Genomic DNA, 22099 nt, shown 5'->3' with positions numbered 1-22099 from the left:
TGTCATCTCATCCATCCCGTGCTGCACGCAGCAATATAATGCATGTACTTATATTTACGAACCATGTAACGACTACCAAATGAATGTCAAGTTATGGAGGTTTATTAAATGTACATTATATCAACTGTGCAATAACATGAATTGGTGTTAGCGCAAATCTGTTGAACCGGATGGACCGGGCCATGAAGGGGACGAGCTTGAAAGTCGAAACTATAAGTCATCACCTGAGGTGCGTTCAAGTTCAGCGAACATAGGCGAACGTTCGCAACGAACGCGTTGACATTAAACAATTAATTTTGAACGATTTTTGAACACCGTTCTAAACAAACTGTAAACGAAAAAAATGGATACGAAGGCCATGGTATTAGCGGCAGCCTCCATGTTAATGGAAGAGTTTACAGAAGAGGGTTTGCAAGTGGTCGACCTCGTTGAAAGCCTACTGCAGACAGCCAGTACGGAAAATTCAAGAATAGAGGGCTACGTCACCGAAGTTGTACCCACTTACTGCGATATAACGTTCAAATCGCATTTTAGGATACAAAAGACAACAGTTGAAGTAAGGGTGTAGATAGGCTATATGAAACGTTTTATCTATTGCTTTCTGTGTAGGAAAGGAGTAAATGATTTCAATATAGTTTAGTTTAATGCCATGGCAACGAATGTCACATAGCCGAAGTGTTTGTGGAGAACTACCTCTTCAGACAGTTTGCCTATGTTCGTAAATGTTTGCTTGCTTATGTTCGTTTAACGGAAAATGTTTAAAATCGTTCGCGAACGTTCGCCTATGTTTGTGATTCTGAACGCACCTCAGGTCATGTGTACCTTTCCAAACATGTTCCCTCTGTTAGTTGCTTGGATAATTTAAATAACCAAGGAATCGCTTCTGATCATTTTGATTAGTCCAATCAGTAATTAAGCCCAAATGGTTGAATGAATACTAATACATTTTTTTTAATTATTTTATGATTTATTATTTATTTTAGAACAATACTACTCACTCAAAAGAACACATCTGAAACACATTATATATGCTAATTAACATGTCTGTAATTATATAAGCTATAATTATATGCTTTAAGGTCAGAGGCGAAAAAGTGGAAGGGGATGCTGAGTGGCTAACACGTGATGTATCCTGCCACACTACCTCCCTCCCGCCCCCTGCTGTAAACTCCCATGATGATTGGTCGATACTTCACATGGGACAGGATCAAGCCCCAGTGAGGCTTATCTAGCTTTTACTCTTAAAAACACTAACACATATTTTTTTATCCAATAGGTAGTAGTTTAAACTGCCACACTATATCCAACCATGAGAATAATGACACAATAAATTTAAGTAAAACCGCTTTATTACACCATCACAGACATGGGTTAACAAAGGCATATTGTGAATTCATGATTTTATTTCATTTCAAACGTATTAACCATATGGCTACCGTTATTTTCTTCCCGACGTTTCGCCATACGAGTCATAATTACTGTAGTTATGAAAACAGTGATCAATAGTGCAGTGCGAAAAAGGGATCTGCCAGGGAGGGGCCTGAGGGCAGAGATAAGGTGTCATCAACCAACCCTGGGGGTCAGAGACTGGGAGGGGCCTGCGAAACGTTGTCTAACTTCAGCGATTTAATACCTTCCTCAACAGAAGTCATGGCTGCAGTGACAAAGTTACATAGTGCATATTAAAGGGGACCTATTATGCTTTTTCGACTTTTATGACCTATAAACGTTGTTATAATGATTGATAGTCATGTTTAACCATACCAGGCACTCCTGCCGCGCCCCCATATGCCTGGTCAAATCTGCCCGCGCGCGCGCTTCAAGGAAGGTAACCAATCACAACGGAGTTGGGTTGGCAGGAGGGAGGCGAGGGGGCGGAGAAGGACGAAACCGAGCGTTGACGGAGAATGCTGAAAGCGCCCAGATGAGAGGAAGAGTTTCCCGAAAATCTACATCGTTTTTTGTGTATGGTTAAACATGACTATCAATCATTATAACAACGTTTATAGGTCATAAAAGTCGAAAAAGCATAATAGGTCCCCTTTAACAATAGATTAAAAATGTTAGATGGTCATTGGTCCCAACACCTCCTTCCCCTCGTCCGTCCACTTGGGTCAGATCGTTCTCGGACTCCCTGTAGAACGATCCGACCCCTCCAGCTTAGCCTTTATCTTCTCAGCAGAGGGTCGGGATTTGGGATTTTTATGTAGCATCGATGCAATTAGATCTTGCTGCAAACGGACAAAAATATCTATATTAAAAATATATATATTATTATCATGCATGGCAGTATCGTAAAAGTTGACTGAATAATTTATGTCTACGTATGACAGTACAAATGAATGAGACCTCTTCAGGAAATAACCGTGTAAATTCTTCTGGAAATATTTGTTTTTTGATGCCGCACAACATCTGTTGATGGATTAAACAAAATTAATTCATGAACACAAAGAAGTTATTTATGATCATAAAGATATGGTTAAAAAATGCCATCTATAACAGACTTACTTCCCTCCTTTCCTGACGGGAGATATTCCACAGCATCAAGAAATATACCAAGCCCGACGCAAATATATCCACCTTTTGGTCGTATACGCTTTTGTTACTCTAGAATAAAACATACAGATAAAGATCATTGATTAGGGATATCCTTTATACTGCGCTTTATCACAAACCGTTTTTTTTACTTTATAAAAAAGCTCTTCTCACTAGTTCAGGGGCCATAAACGACCTAGTGCCCGTGCTCATCGTTTTCTCCATCACATTGCCTTCCTCGTCCCTTTCCGCCGTTACCAGACCAAAATCCACGATCTTCAACTCTCCCTTCGATCCAACCATAATGTTGGAAGGCTGTCCGACACAAAGACAATATTTAGAGTTGTTGATCAAGAGGTAACCATGTGGCATAGTAACTAAATGTAAACCAAACAGTATGACACCTTTAGGTCTCTGTGGACTAGATTCTTGGAGTGGATGTATTCCACACCACATATTATCTTCTTCATGATGTCTAAACTCTCCTTCCCCCGATTGGGAACCTGATGCAATGAGTTCTTCTCAATTATCCACGTCTCAAGATTCTTCATTTCACACAGCTCCATTTGGATGTACAGGAAAGTCCCGGACGTATCGCTGCTTGACCTTGTTATGAAGGTAGACGTCAAAATGTGAACCACCTGTAGTGTGCTGAATATTGTTGACTGTTGAACCTAATTGTAATGGTAGAATTACTTACTGGGAAGTGCTGGAATCTTCACCTTTGGGAGGCTTGTAGTCCGAATCCTCAATCCAGGAGGTGTAATATCGAACGATGTTAGCATGCTGTAGCTCTGCTAAGACTGCGGCCTCACGCAGAGCTTTCCTGATCAAAATGTTTGGTAGCATGAAAATGTTAATTTAGGTCAAATTAGCAACAAAACTATACAATGAGATAAAAGCTGGAAGACTCTTACTCTTTATTGGGCACTTTCTTGACCGCGTAATACTTATCCAAGTGTTTCCACCTTGCCTTGTAAACTTGACCAAAGCCCCCATCCCCAATTGGCTCAATATGGTCGTAATCTTTTAAGAACCTATTGAAAGTAAGATGAGTTGTTATCTCCTCACACATTCAAAGAGACATTATCATGCATGGCACACCCATTCAAAACAAAAACAGATATTGGCAGGTGGAGGTCAATGTTTGCCATACCTAGAAGAAGTAGTTGGACTTGTTGATGTATTGGTTGGTTCTTTTGGGGCATTGTTGAAGATTGCTGCAAGTCTACCAAAATAGCAATAATCACAATTACGCTTAAAGAAAGTGTACAGACCTGAAGGGAATTTTGATGAATATTTAAATGACTTACTTAATTCTATTCTTGGCACCCAATTTTTCTTCCTTCATAATAGAAAAATATTGTGAATTATAAAATTGTGAATAAAAATAAAATAACAATAATGATATCAAAATATTTATTTTTATGTTGGATGTAATAACTGAGAAACCCATTAAATGAGAAACCCGTCAAATACAACCTCCGAACTTACCTTGGAAGATTCTTTGATCTGAATCCAGCTATCTGATGAAGAGGTAGCCCTTAGTGATTAAAAAGAAAGATATCAAATAAACTTCCGGACAGCAAAGGTACTATTAGCTGGAATGTCATGGTTCCTTTTGAGTCCTTACACTTCTGTTGTTGCTTTATTAGATGTGCCATTCTCTTCTGAGTTGGCAGGCTTCCCAGATGCCTGAAATAAGACCAGTAATAAGCAATGTTTGGTTTTCCATAAGTGAAGAACTGGTGTTTAAATCATTATTTATTTATTATTTATTTGACTAAATCTATTAATCTATCAAGAGAGACAGAGAGAAACAGAGAGAGAATGAGAGGCAGACAGACAGAGAGACAGAGAGATACAGAGGCAGAGAGACAGAGATTGGGACAGTGAGAGGTGTATTGTTTCTTTATTGTTCAGCCACTTCGGCAATGTAAATCTTTATTTTTCAGGCCAATAAAGCTTTTTTGAATTTAATCTTAAGAGGGAGAGAGACAGAGAGAGAGGGAGGCAGGGAGAAAGAGGCAGAGAGAGACATAAATACCTTGCTGTCCCAGTCTGACGACTCTTGGAGCACAGACCAGGCCTCCTTTGCTGCCCTTTTTTTGGCCTCCTTTGCCGTCTTCCCCTCGACTTCAGGGTACTCCCTACCGTCAATAACCACCCTGTAGAAAAACCTGGGGGGTTCAAGGGTACAGGGATTACAATCTGAATATTTACAGTAAGGTCCCTCCATTGGGGTTTCCATTATCGATTGCGGTTATTGATCCAGCACGAAGCAGTTGGTAGGAAGCAGTTGGACCCCAAAAAAGATAATCATATTTTCAACACAAGCATTTTAGCTGGAAAACACAGGTTTATAAAATATTTGTACCTCCCGGTTTAGTGAATTGTGTACACAGTACATTTTCTTATTCTCTATGCATTAATGCGGATACTTACTGAGGGCAGTGTGCGGGACCACATCTTCTCACCAATGAGAAGTCCACGTGGCACGAGTTCTTCTGACAATGCTGGTTGAGCAATCCTATGTATTCAGGCTCACTCAAGCCAGAAAGCTCTCCGAGGCTCACCTCCATATTTGCAGGCGAACCACTGGGGGATAGACGGTTAACAAAAACATCAACACTTAATCAAGAATCGATCGTCCACCGTGTGATGTGTTCATCCTCTCTGTACTCACATTCCCTCTGACATGTCTTGATTCAATTCATTTTTTTGAGGACTCGATGGCTCAACACGGCCACTCTGATCTAGGGTCTTTGAAAGAAGAAGTTATATTGTGCTTTTATACATTGTGTTTATTACATCAGAACACAAAATCTCTATTCCCTGCTCCCAGCCTGATCTTACATTTGATGGTGTATTTCTACATATCTCCTCATATGCAAGCCTGGCTGCTTCCTCCTTTGCATCCTTCTTCGTTCTTCCAGAGCCAGACGGGTACTCCGTACCGTCAAGCACAAACTTACAACATCTGAAAACACAGACATTCTGAGCCGAGTGGCTCGCTAAACAGATGGGTGATGAAGGGACGAATCGCAGTCGCAGGGACTTACGGTTTAGCGTAGCCCAGTTCCATCGCGGTGGACTCCAGTGCCCTTATGGGAACCCGGTTCTTCTGACTGTGCTCATTGAGCCAGCAGGTGTAGTTGGGTTGGGTGAGTTTTGGCGGACTAATTGGCTCTGTAGTGTCCCTGACGGACCGTCCCGAGACATGGGAGTGGTTTGAGTCCGTCTCTAAAACACTCTCTAAAGCGTGTTTGGCTGCATTTTGCCGGGCCTCCCTCTTGTTTTTTCCAACTCCCTCTTGGTATGGTTTGCCGTTTAATATCACCCTTTGAGTAAACCTGAGGGACACATTTTAAAACCATTTGTTATAAGGGCTGAAACAGTAGTCTATAGTGTTGTACAGTGTTGTACAAGGTTGAGCTGTAGGCCTACTTCCTACACATCCTGATAAAGGATAGGTGATGCTCATTGTGTCTTAAGGCCTATTATCCAGACATGCCTTGCTATAACGGTAATTGCATGTGTTGGTGGAGGCATGCCTTGATCTTGGACCCTATTTTTAGGGGTGCTCACGCATACCTACATTTTCTCTCTTACCCCTAGGAATTATCATTCATTGATATTATTTCAGAAATCATTTTTAGAATAGGCAGAAGTAGGTAGTGAATTTTAATGTTGTTATTACTGTGCAATTGGCAAATCCAGTCAAATAAATGGAATTGTAGCATAGACATATAGAATTTTTGTCTCAGAACAGACTCTACTTAACATTCTTAACATTTTTGGAATAAGAAGAAGTAAGTAATAGTGAATTTAAGATCGTTATAACTGGTCAATTGGACTTGTTACATTGACTTGTAGATGGAATTTCCAAGTCTCAGCTCAGACTCTAAATAACATTCTTAACTTGACTTGAACTACATCACTGGTTACCCCAAGATGGATCCTTGATGATTCAGCCCCTATTCGAAAAAACAATGGCTTCTGTCTTGCCATAACTTCATATAGGCCAATAATCCGAATACTTCACAAATTCTGCACTGCAGTATTCAGAACATTTGTTTTTTTGTCTGAGACCGTTAAGTCTGATCAGTTTGCTTCTTGTCCAGAATGTATGCTTCTTTCGTTGCTTGCTGATATGGTGGACGGTCCCCATGTGGTTCAGTGATCGAAACGATGTTGTTTACATTTCTCCATATCTGCTTTTCTATAGCTTGTTAATTTACTTACTTTAGAAACGTTGCCTTATTTTTCATAAACTAAACGAGGTAATGTGTGATTGTTCCTTCTAAACCATTACTTTTATACAAAACAACAGATGTTGGTTTGCCTTATGAGAGGTAGGCCTAGCTGATGGGACAACTATATCCAACCTGTCACTAATATACCAAACTCCCTGAAGCCGAGTCCAAATAACCATCCGACGTTGAACAAGCTGAAATATATTCGGTATGAAATACAACAGCTGCCTTTGAAAAACCCTCGTCCATGCATAAAAGCAGAGCTGACTCACGTTTTAATATGAGCAAGACCTTCGGAACCCACGTCGTCGTATTTCAACTCGAGACCACTTTTCTGCACAAACTCATTGAGTTTAGCCACGTAGTTGATTGATTCCATGGCATATGACAATATAAATATCACGCGTGTATGTGATCATGCATGCATATAGCACAGGCTAAAGGGGCAACGTAGGGCCTCTCTACTTTATCTGCCCCATAAAGGTTTATGTTAGTTTCGATTTCCCGGTGTCTACGTCACCATCAGGCTCGACCCACAACTTGGCCCCGCCCATCTGGGGAAAATCGGGATTATTGTTCTAAAATACAACTCCTTATTGTTGGGCTGTTATTATAATGCATCAACATGTATTTACAAACCATTTCACAACCACCAAATGAATGCCAAGTTATGGAGGTTTTACCGGAAGGGCCGGGCCATGAAGGGGACGAGCTTGAGTCGAAACTATGAGTCAGTCACCCGTCACCTGGTCATGTATACCTTTCCTAACATGGAAATGTTCCTTCTGTTAGTTGCTTGGATCATTTTCATAATGAAATGAACGAACATTTTTAAGAATCCAATCAGTAGTTAATTCCAATTGGTTGATTACTAATAAAAAAAAAAATCGTATTATTGTATATGTAGTATTCATTTTAGAACAATACTACTCACTTAAAAGTACACAGCTGAAACCCATTATATTATGCAAATCAACATGCCTATAATTATACAAGCTATAATTATATGCTTTTGGGTGACTTCATTGGCATAAAGTATTTTGGATGAATTGGTTCTAACAAGGTTAACTGTTTTCAAGTATTATATTGTATATTGATATTTGATGTCAAAAAATTATGTTTTACTTAGTACCTTCTTACTACTCACCAACTTGCTGGTTAATCTTAAATTGATGCACCAGGTTCATGATAAATAACTGTACAATAAAACAAAAGTCTAATGCATTTCTGGATCCAACAGTGGTCTTTATACAACCACTGGTTCCATTTGGTAGTACTCTCGGAACAGACAATATACATACATTACAAAACGCTTTATTTACAACAAACAAGAGCTATATAGTTAAATATAGTCAGTTACACCATGATGAGTGCTCTGTCCCTGGTATAAAGGCACAACCCATCATCTGCTTCACATATGGTCGGCATCCGTATCCCCTGGACAATTGGCACACAAATCCTCTTCATCTGTTGAAATAAGTGATTTATTATTATTATTTTTCACACAATAACAAAGCAACACAATGAAATCTTGTATCTCCCTTACCATTGTACGTGGTCCCACACCATATGCAGTAGAAATGGACCCCCCTGAGGTAGGAGGTCAGGATCTGCAGCTTGTCAAAGGTCTATGATAGACAGAAACAGAAATCTCCTTACACCGTGTCAGTATATCCTGAAATTGGCAAATAGACTTGCCAATTTATGTGGAAAATAAATAGAATCCAAATGCTTGAAGGAATGCTTGGTCCAGATTTGGAGGTCTCCGAGGGCCAAAATGGCCATAGTTAGTGGCACACTCATTTAAAATCAATCATCAAGAGGGTAATACCGTTAATTCCACTATCTCATCCTCATCCTCTTCTTTTTCTTCTTCCTTTACTTTCACTTCTTCTTCTTCTTCTTCCTTTTCCTCGTCATCATCTTCCTCCTCAACCGGCTCTGGTGTGGGCCAATACCAATCCTCCCTGGGAACGGAGATGCTCTAGAAATAGGACAAGAGTTTCAGTAAAGACCCTGTCCAATGGAACCCAGATAGCATTTTGCAAAGGTTTTTCGAGAGGTGTATGCATAAAACCGGAGGTTGTTGGGAGGACAACGCTTTTCAATAATGGGTGGGTTTGTCGCTGTGGCTAGGCTAGTGCTTCACTAAGGCAGCTTCCCCAGATTGCGTTGCCGCATGAAAGGGAGCTTGCTAGCATTGATATTTGAATAATGGGGAAAACCAGAACCAATAAATACCTAAATATTGTCCCGTTGCCTACAGATTCTGCATGTATATGCAGATATCTGTACTGTTTATAGAGATGGTTTAACCCGGGTGCAGGCGTAAGCGCAACATTTTTGATGTCGTGGTTTTGAAGGAATTCAAAAATAGCTAACCAAATTTGGACCTTAGAGCATATTTGTATTTCATGGGAACTTTAAAGATGTTCTTTTCTGTGATGAAATGAGAAAAAACAAACCAAGCAAGTTCAAAAACCAACAAGTTAATGTGCAGATGAGTTATCTAACCTTTTGACTGTCAAGTTGTTCACATGCCCGCTGACTCCTTCTAAGATCTCCTTCAATCTTTCTCTCCTCTCGCTCACTCCTCACCCTCACTCTGGAAAGAAGGTTGAAAAACGATTTGTTTGATTTTCCGGCTTACATATCAACACATTTAGAATAGTATCAAATTTTCTTTGCCGTCTCAAGATTGCTGCGAGCCTTACTTGAAATCTTCCAATGATTGTGTCTCATTCTGCTGCCTCACTTGTGCTTTATGTCGATAGTGTTCAAGTTCCTGCTCTGCTTTTCTCTTTTTTACTTTTTCCATTCCAATGCCCCCTCTGTCTTAGGTATAAAAAAAAAAAATAGCACAGGCACATTACAAGAGTACTTTACAATCAGGAGAATGGCATGTAATTACTAAACAGTTTTTGGTTGGTTAAATTTAGTAACCTACCGGTTTTTATATTAAGCGGAATTGGTTCAACTCTTCCTGCACCTGAAAAAGACAGAGAAACACAGTAAATATGCAAAACTAAAATAGTGATCTGTTAAAGGCAAAGATAGAGAAGTACAGGGAAGTAAGGTTACCCTGTTTTCCAAGGCCTTGCCCAGCTTTGTAGCCCATTTTCTGCAAAAGTGCAAATCCTTTGTTCCCGCTGGTGATGGTGTTGTGCATAGCTGCTTCTCTGCTTTCCTTCTCTTGCTCTTTATAGGTCTTCTGACGATTCATAAGATTCCTCTCCTTCATTTGCAATTCCTTCTTCATTGCATCCTTTACCCGCTTAGCCATCGGCAAGCCTGGCTTCACATCTTGTCTGACAGAACAGAAAGCAGAGAAAAGCACGATTACAATAGATGTTAATCTAATGACAGCCTTGAACTATTTTAATAATCTATCGACGTCTGAAGGAGCTGTAGTATCAGTGGGGCCACAAACGAGCAACTTTGTTAAAAGTAACGTTACATTTATTACTCCGAGATGTCTATTTTTTTAACACGAAACACATTTAGTCAAATTACGTTTTACTGATGAATGCGTCGGACATATAGTCCTCTTCCTCGTCTGACATCTTGAATTCGGGACAAAGTTTGAGCTCTGCTGTTTAAATGTGACTTCTTAGTGCTTAGTAGTAGCTTGCTCTTGTCGATACAGCTAATGTTTGGTTCGCTGAAGAATGCATTCCGAAAGACATGTAGCGAAGCGCATAGTTCCTGTTTATCATCCATCACACTCGCATGGTTAATTAATCTAATACAAATGTAAATAAAAAAGCATATAGATATATTTTAATATTTATAAACGTTTATATGTTATACACCTACACATATATCTGTGCGTCCTTACCTGTTATGTTTGTTTCCAATCGAACCTAATTCTTCGCAACACCTCCATTGCCCAATGATACGTCGTCATATTCATCCCTGGTAAAGCGATCGACAGGTAGGATAAACAAATGACCCGCGTTTCCGATTTTTAAGTCTTGTTAATGTCATGATTTCCTTGTACAACACACCCGGGCTGATTTGAGAGCCGGGTTTGTCTCTCAATAGTACGATAGTACAGAACCCAGCCGGTTCATTAACGAAGCTAGCTTATTTGTAGCTCCCTCCCATCCCCTCCACAGCTGGAGGATCGGACAGACCGCTGTCAACAACATAGAGTTAACTATACTTACCTTATTGATGCCGGGTTAGGGCCCGATACACAGCACAGATACACAACACGGTTGGTACATCATCGTACCACCTTCTGCTTCCGCCACACAGTGCAGTAGAGGAGGTATTTCACCCAACTTTGATGAATGTGTCACAGCCACCTTTGGCGCTGTGTGGGTTTTAAAGGTCTGACGTGAATGGATGCATGGATCAAGAATATAGAGTGTAATGTAAATAATGTATAATGGCGTGTTCGATGTCTCAATGCAGGGGTGAGGTTGTTTTGGCGTCGCCGCATCGCTCGTCCTTGGAAATATCCGATTCCTCAGAGCCCTGGGTGGTTGGTAGTTCGACATGGAGCTGGCGCATAGTCTCCTGCTCAACGAGGATGCCTTGGCCCAGATCACCGAAGCCAAGAGGCCCGTCTTCATCTTTGAATGGCTTCGCTTCTTGGATAAAGTTCTCGTGGCAGCCAATAAGGTGAGTTTGTATATTAAGCGTTTGTTATTGTGCGCTGATCAGACAAACTGCGGCGCATTGCATTGCAGTTAAATGGTCCAATCTTCTGTCTAAAAGGTGGACGTGAAGGAAAAGCAAAAGAAACTGGTGGAGCAGCTGACAGGACTGATAAGCAGTGCTCCTGGACCCCCGACCAGGAAACTACTGGCCAAGAACCTGGCAACCCTTTACAGCATTGGCGACACCTTCACTGTCTTCCAAACTTTGGACAAGTGTAATGACATTATCAAAAGCAAAGATGACACACCAGCATACCTGCCAACCAAACTGTGAGTTCCCAATTACATAAATCATTATTATATATGTTCATAGGAGTTAGTTTCATGCCAGTTTTCTTTGCCTGCAGTAGCGATTGAGTGTTAAGGTCATCTGTGCAAGTTATAGGCCAAAACCTTTCAAACTTGCCGTTGGTGTATAATGGGTGTGCCCACACGCTGGTTTATTAGAGAATGAGATACGTTTTAATCCGTCGAATGATGATAGTATTTAAAAGGGAGGATTAGTGCTAGGGATCCTCTTTTGAAATACTGCGGCCTTCTGGTGCAAAGCAGCGTCAGTTGTTACATGCATATTGACTATTAAGCCATACACAGTGTAGTATACAATCGTACAATATAGTGGCACTTTGTAATCTGAATTGTTTATGTCATTTGTGTTAAAATAATAATTGCCATGAATATGTGGAGGTTTCCACATATTCATATCTTACCTTATATTGATACATTTATAAATTGTATTTCAATTTAAAGAAAAAAATGTATGCACTTGTTTTATGTTGTACATGCTGGCACTTAAAAATAGTACTTAGCATTGTTTAGAATCTTATCCTAACTATCTTTGTGTATGGGGAATGGGTTAACCTAGCAATTGTTGGTGCTTTGCACTTGTTTCTACGAACATTCTTACTGTACCGACAGCATTATATTGTTTCTCCTTCTGACAAATGTACTTATTGTAAGTGGCTTTGGATAAAAGCGTCTGCTAAATGTAAATGTAAAATGGCCTGTCTTGTGTTGGCAGTGCTGCCGTGGCGTGTGTGGGGGCCTTCTATGAGAAGATGGGCCGAATGCTGGGGAGCTCCTTCCCTGACACCATCAACAACATGTTGAAGGCCTTGAAGAGTGCAGAGGTGAGCCTTTCATACACAACCAGGTCTGAGCCGTATTAGTCAATTTTGAACAATGAAGAGCACTGTTAACAGCGTGCAATACCATACATTATTATAAAGCAGTAATAAAAAGTTATTATTATGTTCTTATTTATTTGCATTAATGAATGAGAATAACCCTTCTCTCATAATGTATGTAAAAAAAAAACACTGGTAGACAGTACCTACTTCCACACAGGCTGTTATAATGATCAATTTATAAGTGCGAGCAACAATAACGCAACATTACTTGGACCAGGTTTACCAGGTAAAGCTAGGTTTGAAAAACGGGAATGTGTGATAATGATAATGATAAAGTCCTCAAAATCCGAATGGCCTTGTCCCTCTCTGGTGCCTCTCCAGTCCCAGGGTAGGGGGGAGATGCTGATCAGCCTGCAGAAGGTGCTCTGTGGACTGGGCGGGGCCGCGGCCTCCTGCCACAGGGACATATACAAGAACGCCCGCTCGCTGCTCACGGACCGCTCCATGGCTGTGCGCTGTGCAGTCGCCAAGGTCTGTTGTCGCCCTTCCACCATGGTACTATGGCCATCAGCGTCAGGCGAAGGTGCTGACGAGGAGGCAGGACGGATGAATCGTGTCAGAATTTGTTGATTATCATTGTCATGATTAGTAATATTATTATTTGGAATACAAATGTATATAATAGATTACCCAAAGTACAGCTAATGTAATTGTATTGCATAATACATCAATGTTGTACAAATGTATGATACATTGTGTATAGATTTGTAACATCAATGTAAGTGCTTCTACCGTTTCAAAAGTCATCTATATGTGAAGAATCTAAACTTAGTACCAATGTTTTGGATAAGTGCAAGTGTGTTTCCGTTCTTTTTTGGGGAAGACCTGTTTCACAGCTCTTCCACTTGTATTGAATGTTTGTTACATTGCTTCTTCATAGGGATCGACCAATATCGATTTTTTTAGGGCTGATACAGATTCAGGTTTTTTTTTCATCAGCCTTAGCCGATGACCGATACGCCGATACCAATTTTCTTGAGTCGATATTTGGAGCCGATACTGCTTTTGCTCACTCCATTTACATCATAAATAATACACAAAGATGATAACAAATGTGACAAGTCTCAATTTTAAAAAAGGAACATTTATCGAGCTGTCTGTAAATCATGCGGGGAAAAAATAAACAAAAAAATATTTTTTCTTTAAAGAAAAATCGGCGCAAAAAATTGGCCGATGCAAATACACGTTAAAAAACGCAAACTAGTTCATGCTCTCCATTCCTCCATGCTGTGCAGTGCCTGCTGGAGCTACAGAACGAGGCTGTGTTCATGTGGACCACGGAGCTTGAGAGCCTGGCCACGCTGTGCTTCAAGGCCCTGGAAGGCTCCAACTATGGTGTGCGTGTAGCGGTGTCCAAACTACTGGGGACGGTCATGGCCACAGCCCTGATGCCCAAGCAAGCAGCAGGTCAGGTTCCTCTCTGGTGGTAAAGCGGTCAAAACACGATGAGCGACCAACGCAGCGCTAGGTGGTTAAGTTGGCCGGGCGGAATATAGCCAGTCAACAGACGGGACTGCTATTAACTCGTACCACTAATACAGTGTGGTGCTTGAAGGGGCTTACATTTACATTTGGTGCATTTCGTTGACGCTTTATCCTAAGCGACTTGCAACCATTTTTAAACACACACTGACAGCGGTGTCAACCATGCAAGGCGACAGCCAGCTCATCAGGTTAGGTGTCTTGCCCAAGAACACCTCGACACTCGAGGGCGGGATCGAACTAGCAACCTTCTGGTTTCAAATATCACCACCGACGTTGAGAGCTCATCGTGTGTTGTTCACAGCTTAAGACCGGTCCAGTGTTTGGCGTTTCCTCTTCTGAGCCGTCTAGCTCCTGTGCTAACTAGCTAGCCGTCTAGCTCCCGTGCTAACTAGCTAGCCATCTAGCTCCTGTGCTAACTAGCTAGCTGTCTAGCTCCCGTGCTAACTAGCTAGCTGTCTAGCTCCTGTGCTAACTAGCCAGCTGTCTCCCGCTTGTCCACAGTCATGCGTCAGAACGTGAAGCGGGCCACCCTGGAGGAGGTGCTGGAGCTGATGGCGACCGGCTTCCTGCGCGGGGGCTCGGGTTTCCTGAAGAGTGGCGGGGAGATGCTGAAGGGGGGGGGCTCCGTCAGCAGGGAGGTGCGGGTGGGCGTCACGCAGGTGAGCCGCCTCCTCCCACTCGTATCGGCTTACTATTGGCACAAGTTTGCCAATAAACTAAATATTGGAGAGTCATTAGTATTTCAGGTTTTTTCGTCCACACTCTCACATCCGGCCCCCTCCGCTACCTCTGACTCCCCCCCCCCCTCTACTCTGCTTGCCCCCTCCCAGGCCTACGTCGTGTTCGTGACCACGCTGGGCGGCCAGTGGCTGGAGCGTAACTTTGCCACGTTCCTGTCCCACGTGCTGGACCTCGTCTCGCACCCGCGGGCCACGCAGACGCACGTCGAGGCGGTGTACTCGCGGCGCTGCGTCTCCTTCATGCTGCGGGCCACCCTGGGCGGCCTGCTGGGCGAGAAGGCCCAGATCGCCGCCGGCATGGAGCTCTGCCAGGCCATCGGCAAGCAGATGAGGGCTGTGGGTAAGGAGGAAGGGGGGGAAGTGTCACGGTTCAGAGCGTTGCAGAGTAAGTACTCATCTGTTATTATTACCTCCACTTTTTCGTTTGAAACGTTCTCTCCCCTTCTCACCTCAAAATGCTTCTATTGTTTCAGTTCGGGCATGGTTTGCTGGTGTGGTGTTGCGCTTTTGTGTGCGTGTCCCGTTGGGTTTTTCCATCTTTCCTGCATGTTGCATGCTTTTATTATTTTGGTTGATTTGATTGGTTTTTCTTTGCACTTTTCATAAAGTTATAATATAAAGAATACAATTGAATCATAGTTCCCTTTGTCATTAAAAATTCGCCCTATTGCCATTTTGCTGACTCAGGCCGTGCCGGGCTTCTTGCCTGTTTATTGCAAACACTAAGTGTCAGTCAGCGTCTTTAGCTACCATTAGCCTTTAGCATACATTGCAAGAAAGCTGGCATGTGTCTCTTCACTCACCCGCATGCAAACTAAGCTGAGTAGTCCCTTCACCATCCCTCATTAAGCCATAACATTTGAAAGAGTTCCTTTCATTTATTGCACATGAATTTATTCCCCTACATTACATGACTTGTCAATCATGTTTCTAACCCCCCCCCCCGCCCCCATAACAAAAGGATGATCCTTACTCTGTGATTTGCTTTGAAACCTAAAAGATGACACATTCACGTGTCCCAATGCAGTCTCACAATGCCATGTGTGTTCTTGTATTCTGTCTTGATGTTGGTACAGGATGGATCAAGTCCACCTCCATATCCACTGAGTCTTTCAGCAATTAGGATTTAATAATCTTGGATATTATAGTTTTATTTTCTGAAGACTGATGAGCCAAAGTAAAGGCTCTTAATTTAAGTATGTTTAACATAAAAAAGGGCTAAATATAAGAGGTGAAATGCCTTCTGGGAGAGTAGCAGTAATCAGAGCTCTATTGCCCTCTAATGGTTGATGACCAGTGTCCTACTCGTTTAGAATAACGTGCCTGTTATGTTTTGGTAAATAATTTACTTATAATATGATATAGAATATAATAATACAAATAATAATAACAGATATTCTTAATATTATAAATGGGCTTCCTTCTTTTGTGTTTTAATCTGATCCTCTTCTCTCTAAATCATAAGGCGACTCAGGCCAGTGTAATTCAATCTTTTTCTTATTGCCACCTCTTACTTGCAGAAAAAAAGCATTTGTGTGCAGATTTACGATGCTGTAAATACATCAGCTTTTCAGTGGTTTGGTAGTCAATTTGATCGATAAGAAAAACAGAATCACACTGACCTTCTGCGTATACTTTGCCACACTTGATCAAAAAAAGTCTTAACATCCTGTAGAGCCCCTTTCATCTAAGATTTGAATAATGGTTCCAATTTGTTTAAAATCAAATATAAAAAATATAGAGATCAAATAATATATTTCAATCTTAAATTATCCAACACAAAACAATTAATTAACATGAGTACAACAAACACCACAAAACCTTGGTGGATGTTTTAAATGACACCCCTGATAGTATTAACTGTGTATTGACAGCACAGTGAACCAGTTCTAATATGATAATTGTTAGGGGTACAAAACAACAAGGTGATGGGGTCAGAGGGCCATGTGCCAGGGGTGTGGTGCCCCAGTTCCTTATCCTTTGTTTCCATTTGATTGCGTGTGGTGACAGTGGTAGCGTGATGGATGCCACGGTGGCCTGGCCCAAATGAGCTGCTCTTAATTTGGAAAACCTTGCCGCAGTGCAAGTTCAAACAAATCACTTTAACGGAACTCAAAGCTCACCAGATTTTAAATCGGCGAGGTCACCGTAATCCCACCATGCTGTGCGTTGATAAACGGCGTTTACGTCGCAAAAAAAGCCATCGCTAATGAATTCATCTACCGTGTATTGTTATTGTTCACCTTACTGACCATGTCCCCCTCCACCACCACCACCACCACCACCACCACCACCACCGCCTCGCTCCCTCCCCCACAGAGGCCGTGGTGAGCGACCCCAGCGGGGATAACAAGTCCGGGGCGGCGGACGTGTCGGCCAGCCAGCACGTGATGGTGTGTGCCCTGAAGGAGCTGGGCAGCCTGGTGCACAGCCTCAGCGCCACCGCGTCGCCCCTCATCCAGGAGCCCTCCGTCGGTAGGAGGGGGACCAGGGGAGCCCTTACATTCAAGACTCTTATCCTTAGCCATCACTGTTTTATACGGGGAACGGGTTATCCTGGCAATTGTTGCTGCTTGGCTCTCGGTTCTACGAATCTCCTTACTGTACCAACGGTGATATATGGTTGTTTCTCCTCTTCAGACAAATTATTGTGAGTCGCTTTTGGATAAATGAGTCTGGTCAATGCCCTGAATGTAAATGTAAGAAACAAAGAGTTTTATTTGTGTGCGGTGAAATGGGAAAGTGAACGTGCCGCAGAAGCAGTGCAATATAAAACACTCACTCACTCACTCTCCCTCCCCCAACACTCACTCACCCCTCCCTCCCTCCCTCCCTCCCTCCCTCCCTCCCTCCCTCCCTCCCTCCCTCCCTCTCTCCTTCCCTCCTTCCTTCCTTCCCTCCCCCCTTCCTCCCTCCTTCCCTCCCTCCTTCTCTCGCCCTCCCTCCTTCCTTCTTTCCCTCCCTCCTTCCTTCCTTTCCTCCCTCCCTCCCTCCCTCCCTCCCTCCCTCCCTCCCCCCTCCCTCCTCCCTCCCTCCCTCCTTCCTTCCTCCCTCCCTCCCTCCCTCCCTCCCTCCCAGGCCTTCTGGAGACCGTCACCTCCGTCCTGCTCCACCCCAGCATGGCGGCGCGCCTGGCGGCGGCGTGGTGCCTGCGCTGCGTTGCCGTGGCGCTGCCCTATCAGCTGACCCCTCTGCTGGACCGCTGTGCCGAGCGCATCAACAACCTGAAGAGCTCGCCGGAGGCCGTCAGCGGCTACAGCGTCGCCGTCGCCGCCCTGCTGGGCGGGGTGCACCAGTGCCCCCTGGGGATCCCCCACAGCAAGGGCAAGGTGTGTGTGTGTGTGTGTGTGTGTGTGTGTGTGTGTGTGTGTGTGTGTGTGTGTGTGTGTGTGTGTGTGTGTGTGTGTGTGTGTGTGTGTGTGTGTGTGTGTGTGTGTGTGTGTGTGTGTGTGCGCGCGCGTAATCCTTAATAAAAACAATCATGGATGGGAAATGACGGGTGCCACAGCAGCTAGTACAAGAATGTACTTGCAAAAAATAGAAAAAAAATTATACAGAGCATATGTCTGTATTTTCACAACATACATATGCATAGAGAGATATGGAGGTTTATATCTCCGTAATCATTAGTGGTCTTACTGTACTGAGGCCCCGCCTCACCATAATCACTTTACATTGCAACCTTTAGAGCACAAAAATCAATGTTACTTACAATTATACATAGACGTACATTATAGGCATTTCCTGCAAAGTAAATATGTAAAAGATAAATCAGAACCATAAGGCGAACTTTGATGGTTTCAGTAAGATGTCTCCCAGGCATGTTCACTGATTACAACGTTGTGTCCCCCCCCCCCCCCCCACCCTCTAGTTAGTGGTGAGCATAGCAGAGGACCTCCTGCGGACTGCATCCCAGAATAGTCGCCTTTCCCTGCAGAGGACCCAGGCAGGCTGGCTGCTGCTGGGGTCCCTCATGACGCTGGGTGAGACGCCCGCTGCATCTGATTGGTTCGAATCTGATTCTAGCCAATCGAAATCAACAACTGCATTTACCTGTGTTTTGTGTTTTCTAAAGCGCTTTCCTGATCCTTTCCGTCTTTGGTCGCTCTTTCACGTGTCACACGCTCAACATTCTGTCTTCTGATTGGCTGCGGCCCCAGGCCCCTCCCTGGTGCGCTACCACCTCCCCAAGATGCTGCTGCTGTGGAGGAACGTGTTCCCGCGCTCCCAGAAGGAGCTGGAGGCGGAGAAGGCCAGGGGGGACTCCTTCAGCTGGCAGGTCACCCTGGAGGGCCGCGCCGGAGCCCTGTGCGGTACGCGAACATCGGCCCAGTCGTTCTCCAGACTCCCCCTGTTCCCCTCCCTGGGCATCGCGACTCATTCACCTTTACCTTTACCCCCTCCCTGGGCATCCTGACTCATTCACCTTAACCTTTACCCCCTCCCTGGGCATCGTGACTCATTCACCTTAACCTTTACCCCCTCCCTGTGCATCGTGACTCATTCACCTTTACCTTTACCCCCTCCCTGTGCATCGTGACTCATTCACCTTTACCTTTACCCCCTCGGTCTGCAGCCATGCGGAGCTTCGTGGCCCACTGTCCCGAGCTGCTGACGGAAGACGTGATCCGCAGGCTGATGACGCCCATCGAGTGCGCCATGACCATGCTGTCGCAGTGAGTAGGAGGCCCCATGGTGTCTAGGAGTCCCTCTATGAAGGGAACAGGGAGGGCGTGATGCTCATGCCTTGAAGGAGTGCAAAATTAATTGTTGATTTCTGTTGTGTTGTTTTGTGGGGATTATAGGCCTGATTTGATTGTCGGCTCCTCAACTATGCCTGTGTTTTGAGAGAATTATGTTTCGGAGGGTACCATTTTCCATTATTACTTAGACTTGGAAGACTTGCGGTCGTCTTAGCTCAGGAGATGGAGTGGGTCGACTTGTAACCGGAAGGTTGCTAGTTCGTTTCCCGGACACCCTGAGTGTCGAGGTGTCCCTGAGCGAGACACCTCAACCTCACTGCTCCCGACGAGCTGGCTGTCGCCTTGCGTGGTCGACACCGCCGTCGGTATGTGGATGTGTAAGAACCGTTGCTTTGGATAAGAGCGTCTGCTAAATGCCCTAAAAGTAAATGTAAACTTTCCCCTATTTCGTGCTCCGCTCTCTGAAGCTGTAGCATGTAGCAGACGTGATAAGCGTCTTTTCCTCATTGCTGCGGTGGCGTGTGTGTTGCTCGCAGTGTTCCGGCCATCATCAAGTTGTACGGGGCTCACCTGAAGGCCAGCGCGGCCATGGTGAGGCTGAGGCTGTACGACATCCTGGCCCTGCTGCCGCCCAAGACCTATGAAGGTACGGTGGCCCGCCGGTGCACTCAGTCCTACTCTGGGCCAGAATATGAACCCTTAGAAAAATTATAGGCGTCATTTTCAACTTTTTATGTATTGCAAAATATGTGCCCCTGACACAACTGGATGAGATTAATCCAATTGTTTTCTATAAAATCAACTGATTCAATATCACGTTAATATAGGTCTAGATGTATTCCTGTTAGCATAGGATAATTCCCCAATTCATATTTTAGCCAAATTGTTATATCTAACTTAACTACTCTCCTAATGCTGCTTTTTAACGGTTCCTCATTGGCTATAGCCTAAGCCAATCAGTCATCTTAAGCTTTTTTTTACGCTAAATACAAGAGGAACCTTAAAACATGACTCAGGCAATAATGCTATGAGGCTAACAATATACAGGAATTATATTTTGGATGTTGAAATAAACAAGTAGAGAACACGGGGGAATCTTTGATGACCACATTGAATGTTCAGGGTCAGTTCTTCGGCGTATCAAGTCATTGCCCTTGAGGTGTGATCTGAATCGCTCTCCGTCTCCTACAGGCAGCTACAACGCTCTCCTGAGAGAGCTGGTGGCCGAGTTCACGCTGACGGATAACTCGGCCAACACCACCACCTCGTTGCTGCGCTCGCTGTGTCACTATGACGACAGCGTGCTCATGGGCTCCTGGCTGCAGGAGACGGACCACAAGTCCATCGAGGATCAGGTAATGCTCGAGGTCCTTGGTGGGGATGACGCTGGGTTCACTTTGCTCACATGTACACACCTATAGCAACCATTTCATGATGAATCTCACTATAGTGACACTCTCATGACGCCTATAACTATAGTAACACTGTCATGACGGTTATAACTGTAGTAACACAACTGTCATGAAGACTATAACTGTAGTTAGACTTTCATGACGACTATGGGATGGCAACACTTTTGTGACGGTTATAACTGTAGTAACACAGCTGTCATGACGACTATAACTATAGCAACACTGTCATGACGGTTATAACTGTAGTAACACAGCTGTCATGACGACTATAACTATAGCAACAATGTCATGACGGTTATAACTAGTAACACAACTTTCATGACGACTATAAGGATAGCAACACTGTCATGACCGCTGTAACTATAGCAACACTTTCATGACGGTTCTAACTGTAGTAACACAGTTGTCATGACGACTATAACTAGCAACACTGTCATGACGGTTATAACTGTAATAACACAACTGTCATGACGGCTATAACTGTTGTTACACTTTCATGACGACTAAGGATAGCAACACGGTCATGACGACTATAACTGTAGTGACACAGCTGTCGTGAGGACCATCGCCATGGTAACAATGTGCTGCTGCGGGGTTGTGTAGCTGCAGCCCAACAGCGCGTCGGGCAGCGGCGCCCTGGAGCACGACCCCTCCTCCATCTACCTGCGCATCCCGGTGGGCGAGGCCGTCCCGGGGCCCCTCCCCCTGGGCGTGTCCGTCATCGACGCCTCGGTGGCCCTGTTCGGAGTGGTGTTCCCGCACGTCTCCTTCAAGCACAGGTGGGAGAGCGCGCCGACGGGGGGGACGGGGCGTTTGGTGTCACTGTGTTGGACAACTGTGATGCAACATCAGCGTTCATCCCCTCTGCTGCATTGAGTACATTTTCTGTCCATGGTCTACCTCTCTATGAAGTTCCTTATATATTTTTCATTTTTATGTAAAATTTTGTGAGTGAATTTAAATGTGATTCAATTAAGTTCCCGTTAATATGCAGACTTTAGGATCGCATTCCTTGAACCCCGATCGATTTTCAAAAATGGTATAATTGATGCTGACCTGTCCTTTTCTGTGGCCTGCTGATTCTTTCGACGAACCTACACCCAATGTGTTA

At 43.8% G+C, this 22099-nt stretch overlaps 3 protein-coding genes across 5 annotated transcripts in view; 1 reads left to right on the top strand and 2 right to left on the bottom strand.

Moving 5' to 3' along the window:
* Positions 1-1331: 1331 nt before the first annotated feature.
* LOC115560251 (interferon-induced, double-stranded RNA-activated protein kinase) lies at positions 1332-7317 on the bottom strand. Its single transcript, XM_030379577.1, has 17 exons — positions 7064-7317; positions 5598-5888; positions 5392-5515; positions 5222-5298; positions 4981-5133; positions 4583-4715; positions 4169-4230; positions 4030-4078; positions 3849-3880; positions 3692-3763; positions 3453-3572; positions 3236-3361; positions 2940-3141; positions 2710-2850; positions 2509-2607; positions 2350-2412; positions 1332-2231 (listed from the first exon to the last, which is right to left on the bottom strand). The coding sequence occupies exons 1-17, from the start codon at positions 7168-7170 to the stop codon at positions 2115-2117; spliced, it is 1968 nt and encodes a 655-aa protein (XP_030235437.1). The 5' UTR covers positions 7171-7317; the 3' UTR covers positions 1332-2114.
* A 772-nt stretch (positions 7318-8089) lies between these two features.
* On the bottom strand, positions 8090-10471 carry gpatch11 (G patch domain containing 11). Its single transcript, XM_030379578.1, has 8 exons — positions 10305-10471; positions 9873-10099; positions 9739-9780; positions 9506-9626; positions 9306-9396; positions 8623-8775; positions 8338-8419; positions 8090-8258 (listed from the first exon to the last, which is right to left on the bottom strand). Exons 1-8 carry the CDS (start codon positions 10352-10354, stop codon positions 8203-8205), a joined length of 822 nt encoding a protein of 273 aa, XP_030235438.1. The 5' UTR covers positions 10355-10471; the 3' UTR covers positions 8090-8202.
* A 176-nt stretch (positions 10472-10647) lies between these two features.
* heatr5b (HEAT repeat containing 5B) overlaps positions 10648-22099 on the top strand; it is a 29321-nt gene continuing 17869 nt past the window's right edge. Inside the window, exons 1-16 of one of the 3 annotated variants that reach the window (XM_030379571.1) lie at positions 10648-10725; positions 11211-11420; positions 11517-11728; positions 12480-12588; positions 12970-13119; positions 13884-14055; positions 14635-14792; positions 14964-15213; positions 17193-17348; positions 17952-18202; positions 18745-18856; positions 19034-19186; positions 19450-19549; positions 20113-20222; positions 20768-20931; positions 21592-21767. In XM_030379571.1, coding sequence (XP_030235431.1) covers positions 11295-11420; positions 11517-11728; positions 12480-12588; positions 12970-13119; positions 13884-14055; positions 14635-14792; positions 14964-15213; positions 17193-17348; positions 17952-18202; positions 18745-18856; positions 19034-19186; positions 19450-19549; positions 20113-20222; positions 20768-20931; positions 21592-21767 — 2399 coding nt within the window. In that variant the 5' untranslated portion in view covers positions 10648-10725; positions 11211-11294. Of the gene's footprint in view, positions 10726-10938; positions 11065-11210; positions 11421-11516; positions 11729-12479; positions 12589-12969; positions 13120-13883; positions 14056-14634; positions 14793-14963; positions 15259-17192; positions 17349-17951; positions 18203-18744; positions 18857-19033; positions 19187-19449; positions 19550-20112; positions 20223-20767; positions 20932-21591; positions 21768-22099 lie in introns of those variants that run through there. The other 2 variants (XM_030379569.1, XM_030379570.1) reach the window with 2 other exon arrangements.

This window comes from Gadus morhua, chromosome 15, assembly GCF_902167405.1.
Source record: "Gadus morhua chromosome 15, gadMor3.0, whole genome shotgun sequence".
Taxonomy (NCBI): domain Eukaryota; kingdom Metazoa; phylum Chordata; class Actinopteri; order Gadiformes; family Gadidae; genus Gadus; species Gadus morhua.
The sequence above is the reverse complement of the archived record's forward strand: the minus strand, read 5'-3'. Positions and strand labels throughout refer to the sequence as shown.